General features: G+C 39.8%; 1 protein-coding gene and 1 non-coding gene across 3 annotated transcripts; one reads left to right on the top strand and one right to left on the bottom strand.

Moving 5' to 3' along the window:
* Positions 1–3,172: 3,172 nt before the first annotated feature.
* Positions 3,173–3,243, bottom strand: trnag-gcc (transfer RNA glycine (anticodon GCC)). Its single transcript has one exon. It is a non-coding gene; the product is annotated as a tRNA-Gly (tRNA).
* Positions 3,244–3,551: 308 nt separating this feature from the next.
* On the top strand, positions 3,552–7,568 carry ost4 (oligosaccharyltransferase complex subunit 4 (non-catalytic)). Of its 2 annotated transcripts, XR_007958297.1 has the most exons (3): positions 3,552–3,674; positions 6,488–6,633; positions 6,816–7,568. XR_007958297.1 is itself a non-coding variant. In XM_052040105.1 (2 exons), exon 1 carries the CDS (start codon positions 6,489–6,491, stop codon positions 6,600–6,602), a length of 114 nt encoding a protein of 37 aa, XP_051896065.1. In that variant the 3' UTR covers positions 6,603–6,633; positions 6,816–7,568. The 2 variants fall into 2 exon arrangements, 1 of the variants encoding a protein (XP_051896065.1); XM_052040105.1 differs by lacking the exon at positions 3,552–3,674 and having other exon boundaries at positions 6,489–6,633.
* The last annotated feature ends 3,643 nt before the right edge of the window (positions 7,569–11,211 follow it).

Here is an 11,211-nt window from a genome sequence, read left to right as displayed (position 1 = left end):
AATCTGCATCTCCCCTGATGGGATTAAGGTTGAATTCAAGACCATGAATTCATACTGTTTCAATCTGACTCCAACCCCCTTTCCCCCTCTCTCTCTCATATACACACACATAATCTGTCATTTTATATTTATGTGTGCATAACAATTGGATGATTAATTGATTTGATCATATATAGACCACGTGTTTGCAGATGGGGTTAGTTTGGATTGGCATCATGGTTGGTCCAGACATCATGGGCTAAAGGGCCTGTTCCTGTGCTGTACTGTTTCATGCTCTATGTTTTGAAGGGAAATGTAAATAAAGGGATTAATCCAAATACTAGATCTGTACAATATAAATGTTAAAAACTAAAACTTTTACTTTGTAGTTTCACAGAGCAAAGTAAGTGTTTTGCATATATGCAGGAATACTTCATGAGGATCAGTTAACATGTAAAAATATTCACCCACTGCTAAATCTGAAAATATCCTAAATCACAATAATTATTTTGTAAATAAATCTACTGATTTATATGGCCATTTCCTTTTCATATGTACCAGTTTTAATTACTGGGGTTGTTTTTACCTTTATATGTAGTAAATTTAATACCTTAGTGGCACAGCATTGTTAATATAAAACTCAGACAAGACCTAAAGGAGTGTCTTGTAGAGAACACTGATATCTTGAAGAGTTACTTTGTTCTACAAAACATTGAGCTGTGTTATTGGTTCTAACTGTCTTAATTGATAGGCAAGGTTTCACCATCCTTTCTGGAATGAGCCTTTTAATGTTCCCAAGTTATGCTTTAAAAGCTGTCTATATGTGTTAAAGTTATAATTTAATTAAGTAAAAGGGAAATTAGAAATGCAAAGAGAGAGCATAAATAAATACTGGCAAGTAAAACTATAGACTATTTCATTTGCTGAGGCATAATGAACAGAACTGAACAGAACAATAATTGTCAACGTACATACGTCCTTTATAGAACTATATAAAATTATGAGAGCCATTGATAGGGTAGATCATCAGAGTCTTTTTTCCCAGGGTAGATATGTCAAATATTAGGGGACATAGCTTTAGGGTGAGAGGTGGAAAGTTTAAAGGAGATTTATGAGGCAAGTTTTTTTACACAGAGAATAGTAGATGCCTGGAACATGCTGCCAGGGAAAGTGGTGGAAGCCAATACAATAACAACATTTAAGAGACATTTAGATGGATACCTGAACAGGCAGGGAATTAAGGGATATAGACCATGTGCAGGCAATACTGCAGTTTAATTTGGCACCATAGTCAGCACAGACATTGTGAGCCGAAGGGCCTGTTCCTGCAGTGGTATTCCTGCAGTTATGTCCAAGGGCTGGGATGACTGAATTCCAACAATCACAACTATCTTCCTCTTTGCAAGCTATGAGTTCAACTGTTGGATCTTTCACCTTTGATGCCCATTGACTTCATTTTTACCAGAGTTCCTTGACACGACATTTGCCCAATAGGTGCCTTGATGTCGAAGTGAGTCATGTTCACTTTCCCTCTGGAATTTAGTTCTTTGTTCCATGTTTGTGATCAAGTAATCATTGTGAAACCCAAACTGGACATCAGAGAGCAGGTTATTGTAGGATCTGTCCTGGGCCCAACAGATTGATGCAATCACAGAGAAGGCATGCCAGTGGCTCTACTTCGTTAGCAGGAGCCTGAAGACCCACACTCAACAATTCAGAAACAGCTTCTTCCCCTCTGCCATCAGATTTCTGAATGGTCCATGAACCCATAAACACTACCTCATTATTCCTTTTTTTGCACTATTTATTTTGTAATTTATAGTAATTTTATGTCTTGCACTGTACTGCTGCCGCAAGACAACAAATTTCATGTCATAAGACAGTCATAATAAATCTGATTCTGATTTGAAAGCATTGCCAATGACACCATCAATCTCTTTGCTGATTTAGTGGTAATTAGCTGGCTTGGTTTTGTCCTGCCTTTACGAACAGGACATATTCAGGCAACTTTCCACATGGTCAAGTGAAAACCTATAACAGAACAGATTGGTTAGATTTCCAGCCAAATTTGGAGTTTGATTCTTCAGTACCCATAGCTGGGATGTTGTCTAGTCCCATAGCTTCTTCTGTATCCAGTGCTCCCAGACATTTCTTTACTACATGGTGTGAACTGATTTAGCTGAAGACTGGCTTCTGCAATGCTGGGAAGAAGCCAAGATGGATCATTTACTCAGCATTCTTATGGATCCTTCAGCTTTTTCTTTACCACTCACCTGCTGGAGTCTGCTGTTGTTAAGAGGATTTTTTTTTGAGGGGGTTTCTTCTTTCTGTTGGCTGTTAATTGTCCACCATCATTCATGGCTGGATGTATAGGACTGAAGAGACTTGTTTTGGTCTGTTGGTTGGGAGATCACTTAACTTTGTCTATCTCATGCTGGTTAGCACACATGTAATCCTGAGTTGCAGTTTCACCAGGTCTCAGTGGGCCGTTCTGCACTCCTCATTGAACAAGGTTTGATCCTCTGGCTTAATAGTAAAGATATGCCAGGCGATGAGGTTACAGATTGTGATGATGAAAATTTCAGTGCTTCCTGAATGCCCAGTTTTGACCTGCCAGATCTACTCTGACACTATTCCACTTAATGCCACACAATGATGGATGTTGTCCTCAATGTGAAGACGGGACTTTGATTTCCACAAAGACTGTTATGGACAGATGTATCTGCCACTGATAGATTGGTTCAGTCAAGGTCAACACTAGAAAACAAAAAAATAGGAGCAGGTATAAGCCACCTGGCCTCTCAATATGAACATGGCTGATCTGTCCTCAACTCCACCTCTCTGCAATTCCCCTTAGTCCTGAATTCCTCGATCTTCCAAAAATATATCTACCTCCTCTTTAAATACCTCCAATGACCTAGCCAGTCAAGGTGGTTTATCCTGCTTTGATTTCTTACACTATATTTTCTTGGCATGGTAGAGGATTGTGGAACTCATTGCCTAAAATGGTGGTACAAGCAGAAACCTCACCCTTTCATAGTAAGTACCTGTAAGACCACTTGGCGCGCTACATCTTTTAAGAATGCGAACTGAAGAGAGGTAGGATTAATTTGGGTAGCTTTATTTTAAAAACAAAATGACCAATAGGTCTACTTCTGCAGAATAAAGTGCTCTGGTTTAAAAAAGTTGGTGTTGCATTGGCCGGGAATCGAACCCGGGCCTCCCGCGTGGCAGGCGAGAATTCTACCACTGAACCACCAATGCAGCTGGTACAACGACCGGCCTCAGGGTTGATATGGGAGCAACCACCGTATTACTTGACTGAATGAATTTCTTAACAATGCATCAGCTCCCGGCGGGTTTAGGGGCAGTTTTTTTATAAGCTGCACAGAAACACTGGGCTACCAACTCCCATTCAGTCGTTACGAATTATTCCCAAATTCCGAATCTGCGCTCACTCGAGCCCCGAATTTCCACTCACGGTGCAACAAGCGCCCCCTCCCGACGGAGCCGGATACCCCCGCCCTGCGCCGCCCACCCTTCACCGCCCTCCCCACACGTGATGGGAACGCCGGGGCAGCGCTCGCCACGCATGCTCTCCGTGTACACGTCGGATTGCGCAGAGGAGCTGCGGGGGAGACGTGGCTGGAAGTCAGGCGTCCGAGTGGAGTGTAGATTAAAAACCCCTCCGAGAGGTGAGTTTGTTATCTGAGTCTGGACAGCATTGTTTCTGTTAATGGTCTGTATCCCTAGCAATAAATAGGGTACTTAAAAGTATATTTTCGTGGCATACCCAGGTAAGTTCAACTAGGCCATTTGCAGGAAGCAGGGTCCTTTGATATGCGTTGACGTCAATGAAAAGGGGGAAAGTAAAGGAATTACTGATCTGTTGGATGTGCTGAATGTTATTGCCTGGTTTTCATCGACATTTTGGAAAGTATAATTGGGTGGTCTTGATGAGTAATTAATAATGCTGGAGTCAAATTCTCGTTTGATTTTTAGTGTTAGATTTGCAGTGATACATTTGTATATTTTGGTAGTTTAGCAGGTTTTGTTTCGCTAAGAATGCGAACTGAAGAGAAGTAGGATTAATTTGGGCAGTTTTTTTAAAAAATAAAGGCTATGTTGCTTTTATCTTCTTGGAATACCAAAGCTTGTAGAGGGTTATGCTTCAGGCCTAATTTTGAGCATTGTGTTGAGACTTGGGTACGTCACAGGAAAGAGGTATTTGTCTTGGATTTGTCAGAATTACACCAGAGTTAAGATGTTAAATTATGAAAATGAATTATTTGAACTTGGTTTATATTCTCTGGACTTCAAATAAAATACATATGATTGAATCTGTGTTTGCTCAAACTAATAGAATTTGTTAAAGTAGATAAACAGTATTCCTTCTAGTGAAGGAATCCACAACAGAGAGAAATAATTAAAAAAAACCTCCTCCTCCTCCTGTGCCTCCCCTCTTAAAGACTGGATGCTGGGTTGATTGAATTTTGCAAGACCTGAGATTGATAAATTGATTGAGAGTAAAGGTGGGTTAGTAGATTACATCTTGATAATTATCTAATTAAATGATTGAATTATCCACGTTCATTAATGTTTTTAACCTAGTCAAAACGTATGTGATCTGTTGTTAATTTTAACTTGGCATGTAAAGTAGAAGCAATAATACTATTGATATGGGAGCAACCACCGTATTACTTGACTGAATGAATTTCTTAACAATGTATCAGCTCCCGGCAGGTTTAGGGGCAGTTTTTTTTTATAAGCTGCACAGAAACACTGGGCTACCAACTACCATTCAGTCGTTACGAATTATTCCCAAATTCCGAATCTGGTATAGTACTATGTAGGTTGATGGGGAGTCCCTGACATTGACATTCACAAAATGTTAACATCACTGGCAAGGTCAGCACTTTTTTACCCATCCTTAAGTGAACTTGCAGGTGGTAGTGAGCTGCCACCTTGAGCACTGCAGTGAAACCTGGGTACTCCCACAGTGCTGTTAGATGGGGCGTTCCAAGATTTTCCCCCCAGCATCAAGAAATAATGGTGTTGCATTCCTAAGTCAAGATGGTGCGTGGCTTTGAGGGTAGCATGCAGGTAGTGGAGTTCCCATGTGTCTGCTGCCCTTGATTTTGGCAGAGGTTGTCAGGTTAGGAGGTATCGTTGGAATATTCTAAGTGAGCAACTGAGTGCACTAGTAGATGGTGCACATTGCAGCCATGGTAGTGGATGGAATGCATGTTTAGTGTGGTTGACAAGATGCGACTGAAGTGGGCTGCTTTGTGGTGTTGAGCTTCTTGATTGTTATGGAGCTGCATTCATTTAGGCAAGTGGAGAGTAATCTATCATGCTCCTAACTTGTGCCCTGTAGATGATGGAAAGTTTGGGAGTGACACGAGGCCAGTCACTTGCTGCAGGATACCTAGCCTCTGACCAACTGTCACAATAGCTCAACTGGGTTTCTGGTTAATGGTAATCCTAGGATGCTGATGGTGGGGGACTTGGCTATGATACTGTATCGAATGTCATGGTAGTTGGAAGTGGTCATTGTCTATCACTTGTGTGGTACAATGTTACTTATCAAGCAATACCTGAATGTTGTCTAAGTCTTGCTGTGAGCAGGCGTAGACTTAAGTGATTTGTGCATCCTATTGTCGAGGTAGAATTTAATTAATTCTTAGGAAGTCCTTTAGAGTCACTTCTACTGCAATTCTGAGGTTGCTAATGAAGCCAAAGTGGGGTTTGCAGACCCTGCCGCAGGTGGTGGGGAGAATGGGGGCATACTGGTGATATACTCCTGCTTTTGTTGGGTTTCTTTATTCTTCCACAGAAGGGACTAGAAATTCTCAGTGCCATCCTCTCTGGTTCACTTTGAACAGTTTTAGCCAAAGATTCCCAGAAGTAGGAGAGAATAATACAATTCTTCAAGGGGCTTTGAGAACATACTTGAAGTATTTTCCTGCACTCATGATAATCTCTTGCCTTGATGGAGCTTGGAGTACACTATCTGTTTTAGGACCCATTAAGCCATGAAGAAACCTGTTGGTGTGTACAATCACACACAGAGGTGACCCATATGCCCTTGCCCACTGCCTGCTCCTTACCCCACTCATCCTCTCACCTTCCCTCCCCTTGACCCCCCTTTTACCCTCTGTAATGTTACTGCATTGCAACCTAATAGGGATTGATTTTTGTGCTTGAACATTGAATCATCTATAACACTTGGGTCAATCTTGTGTTTGTGGCTTGGTGAATTTGAAGCATTGAGTTAAAGTATCACATCAGCTATATTGTACAAAGAGACAAAGCACATTGACACTAGAAGCTGCATGATACTGGTGATAATACTGTTGAATGAGCACCTTGTGATTTGATTCTGGAATTAACTGTTCATGGGTGCCAGAATTGCACAGGTTTATTAATTCCAGAATGGTTTCCTTTGCACAACAGCTGTGCTCTTCACACTTTTTGTTCTAATATGGTTTTCTTGCTTTTCTTTTAGGATGATCACAGACGTGCAGCTGGCGATCTTTGCCAACATGCTAGGAGTATCTCTATTCCTCCTAGTTGTCCTGTACCACTATGTTGCTGTTAACAATCCCAAGAAGCTGGAGTGATATAATATCACAAGAGCATAACATTTAACAGGTAATGAACCACACTATTTAGAATAATCATTGACCCTTAAAGTAGTTGTAGTGAAATATAGTCATGCTTGTTTGTCAAAGTGCTTCATGTCTTGAAATGGCTTGTGAATTCTTATTTTGTAATAGAACAATTTCCAGCATAAGCTTGTACATGAGAATAATTTTGTGCTCTTTGTTTTATAGTGTGAAGATTAGGACCAATAACATAATTACTTAAAAGATGGAAGCTAGACTAGCAGATGAAACAAGATCAACATCGGATTTCACCAATACTGCTTTCAAAAAAAAAATGGCATTACATGTGCTTTGTACAGGGGGAGAAAATGTGCCTTGTTAATAAATATTTAACTTGCTGAAATTGTGAATCATGTATCTTTGTGATTCCTTTAAAATGATGTGCAACTTAAAATTGCAGTGAAAATTGATAATTGGGGAAAAATGGATAGTTACCATCTCACCTTTGGTCAAATGTTAATAAATTAACATGTATTTCATTTGCTGTTCTGACTAGAAGTCTGATACATTAAAGGCTAAAGGATTTTTTTTCTCCTACGTATAATATCGAAGCTTCAGAAGTACCAGTTAAAGAATTACTTGGTGGTGTAACCTGTTGCTGCAGCAATCATACACCAATAAATGTGACATTAAAATGAGTAATGCATTCCTGTAATTGTGCAAATTGTTAACTTGTTCATAAATCTTGCTGCTTATGGACTGCATGAGAAACTAATCTTTGACATCTGAAATTTTAAATATTTTTCCCTCCCAAGGATGTTAAATTCCTTTTTTTTTGTCCTGCATCCCCCATGCTTTAGGCATTCATTATTTCAGTGCTAGTCTTGAAATCAAAAGATTGTGTGTTTAGCCTATTCTACTTAAGAAAAATATCACTGATGTATTTGTGTGTGCAAGATTTAAAAAAAAGCTTGCTAGTTACTTTTGACTTTTGTGTGGTTTTCATTTGTCGCTCCATTTTTATTTGGTGTGATAGCTTTGCTCAATCTGTATTGCAGAAACTTTATTCTTTGGCTGTTGTATTTCTCATGTTTATTTGTTGCATTTGCTAATTCCATTAATATTGAATATGTTATAAAAATACAATACCAACTTGACAAAGTTGGAAAGAAAATGAATGAGCAAAACTTTTCCTAGAGTGAGATTACACCACAAATAGATGCAAACTTCTGAATTGGACAAAAATTAAATTTGTATGTTTTCAATGCCTTCACCCTAATGTTCAAATCATTTGACAGTTGACAGGAAAGATTTTTTTGTGTTGTAGTGATTTACATAATACTCAAGTTTTGGAGAGGGGCAAATGATTTTTTGCATGGGAAGTGCTTTGGAACATTCTGGGAAGTTAAATGTGGGTATTGGCTCATGAGGCTTTTTCATTTACATGATTCATTGAGAAGGTCAGCATTTATTGCCCTTAAGGTGGTTATACTGTTTCAAATTGCTATTTTTCTAGTGAGGTACTGTAACTGCTGTTGCATTGTGATTTCAGGGATAGATCCACTGCCTATAGACAAGTGATAATATATTTCTAAGTTGGGAAGGTGTGTGTTGCTCTTATCCTTTATGATAAAAGTTATAGTTCTGGGAGATCCAATTGGTGTTATCTGGACAAGTTACTGCCATACATTTTATAATGGTATATACTACAGGCAGTATGTTGATGTTGGAGAAAACTAACATTTAGGGTAACGAGTGGGGTACAAATCAAGCCAGTTGCTTTGTCCTGGATGGTATTGAGCTGTTTGAATGTTATGGGAGCTGTATTCGTCCAGCTCAGTGAAGAGTATTCCATTGCACTCTAACTTGTGCAATTTAACAGTGGAAAGGCTTCGGGGAGTTAGGAATTGAGTCATTTATTGCAGGACATCCAGCCTCTAACTTGCTAATGTATCCATATTAATACTATGGCTATGTTCATTTAAGTTTCTGGTCAGTGGGGACCTCATGAATATTGATATTGGGAATTCAGCCATTGTATTTTAAGGGTAGATTAGTTGATTTTTTTTTGTTTTGGACAGTTGTCAATGCCTGGCCCTTGTTACCATTAACTTCTTGTCAAGGCCTTGATGCATGTAGGCATGGACTGCTTTATTTTGAGGAGCTATAAGTTGCATAATTTTCCATTTGATCTTGAGTGCATCAGTGCATTGCAAAAAAAAAATAATTCTCATCTGTTTATAGAAACCTAAACCAACTTGTGTTAACTCCACTCTAGAAATAGTGTTTTGCTCATTGTTTTCTTCTGGTTGTTTTAAATGGAGCTGTTACATCCTTTATAAGGTTTTAAATCCCCACCTGCCTTCAAGATGAAAGGTTATTGATGATGCAGTTGAAAGTATTTCTGGGGACAGAGTAAATAGTGTCAGTGTTAAATGACTCTAAAGATCAGGATGACATTATGATCATAGGTGTTCTTGTTATCACTGGAGGAAAGGAAATGTACTGTTTTCAACACATCTTTTCCTGAGACATTTCTCAGGGCTGGATAATGGCTGGTGGTGGTAGTAGAGGTTGGGGAAGCAACATTTCAGAGTAAGGAAAGCAGAGTTTAAGGGGTTAGGAGTGCCTGGAGCGGGAAAAACAAAAGGAGAAGAGGCAGGCAGGGTGCAAGAGAGGACTGTGAAGGTATAAGACTTAGAGGAGGAGGATGGACAGAGTGGGTAAAGGCTGGGGGTGGGGATATTGACAGCTGATAATCAAGGACAAGGAGTTTCAAGGGGAGAGTGTGGGACAGGAAAAGGAAGTGGGCAAGGGTGTCTGTACCTGAACCCACCTGTATATGATTGGGCACATATCCACTTTGGAGTGTGCACTGTCATCTAATATCTATGCAGCAGGCCTGGTGTCCAGCCATCTTGGATCTTCTTGCAACAGGATCAAGACCTTGCTCTTTATGCCTTTGGTAGCTGGAGTGCAATGGCCATGTCAGATTAAAAGATGCACACAGGCAACTTCCACTCGTGGACAAACCCCAATACTTAGACCTGAATGTCACTCTCTTATCACAGCCTAGGAACTCAGGATGGTGAAGTTGAGTGTTTAAATGAGGCATGTACAGAGAATACAGCTAGCTCAAAGAAGAAACCACAAGAGAAACATTGTCTAAATGGGGTGAGTTTTACTGTCAAGAATGAGCTAGTCTGGCATCTCAGTGACTCCTGTGTGGGATAAGTGAACAACTCCTGACACTCTAGTCCACTCTAACATGGAACCGGCATACTGTGGTCTATAATTTGTGTTCCAATAGGGATACCATGGCGGAGGCCAAGAAGAATTGATGCTCTGACTTTTGGGGAAACTCTTTGTCCAGTGTCCCAGAAGATCCTACCTAGCTCTCTTGGACAATCTCAACACCAGCCCCAGAAAGTGTGCAAATCTCTGGAAAATTGTAATTGGAAGGATGGAGTTTTGACTTACATGGTTAACTTGTTTCTATCTCCAGAAATGCTGCCTAGCCTGCTGGGTATTTCCAGCATTTTCTGTTTTCATTTTGGAGAGAATGGATGACTGGAAGATACAATTGAGATTTTTTTTAATTTTCCAGTTAATGATTTTTTTGGTGTGTAATTGGGTATTGGTTAATTCTCAGTGTAGAAAGACAAAGTGAAACAATATGGTAGTGTAGCAGTTAGCGTAACACTATTACAGCACCAGCGACCCGGGTTCAATTCCTACCACTGTCTGTAAGGAGATTGTATATTCTCCCCGTGTCTGTGTGGGTTTCCTCTGGGTGCTCTGGTTTCCTCCCACATTCCAAAGATGTATGGGTTAGGAAGTTGTGGGCATGCTATGTTGGCACTGGAAGTGTGGTGGCACTTGCGGGCTGCCCCCAGAACACTCTACGCAAAAGGTGCATTTCACTGTGTGTTTTGATGTACATGTGACCAATAAAGATATCATCATCATCATAAAACTTGCCTTATAAGTAGGTGATGAAAAATGGGCCAGGCCTTCTAACCAACTTAGAAACAGGCTGAATTGGCTCCTTTCATTACTGTAAATGTCAGTGATTCTATGAATTATTGAATAGAATGCCTAAAGGGACATGAAATTTCATCAAAATAAGCTTATACTTTTCCTGATAAAGCAAATATATCTGTCACATTTACAACACACTTTAACAAAGTAGCTGAGATGTTGCTGATGGAAAAGATTCTTTGCATAATGAGCTGGAGGAATTTCTTGGAATGATGTGACTAAGTTACTTGGCAAATTGCTTACTGCAAGATGAGAATAAATTATCCCAAAATGTCCATACATTTTTTATTTCAATAATAAGATGGAGTAAAGGCAGAAGTTGCTGAAAGCAGTTTGGGTTGGAGGAAAATGTGGTATTCCTCTAGTTCTGCTATACAGATACAGCAGTAAAATCCAAAACTAGTGTTTGATCTCAGCAGATTTAAGAAAATTAAAAGAACAGAAGAAACAGGAGCTACTGCACCGTTCATCGTGGTTGGTTTGATCTTGGCCTAGGCTCTAATCTCATGCAAGGCTTTCAATATGTTCAATGATTCTGCCTTCACAGCTTTCCAGGATAGAGAATTCCAAGGATTTATGACCC

The sequence above is a fragment of the Pristis pectinata genome, chromosome 2 (genome assembly GCF_009764475.1).
Source record: "Pristis pectinata isolate sPriPec2 chromosome 2, sPriPec2.1.pri, whole genome shotgun sequence".
Lineage (NCBI taxonomy): Eukaryota > Metazoa > Chordata > Chondrichthyes > Rhinopristiformes > Pristidae > Pristis > Pristis pectinata.
The sequence above is the reverse complement of the archived record's forward strand: the minus strand, read 5'-3'. Positions and strand labels throughout refer to the sequence as shown.

Bases quoted from the DNA above. Each gene is read 5' to 3' on its own strand.
- ost4 (XM_052040105.1), top strand. From the start codon at position 6,489: ATGATCACAGACGTGCAGCTGGCGATCTTTGCCAACATGCTAGGAGTA.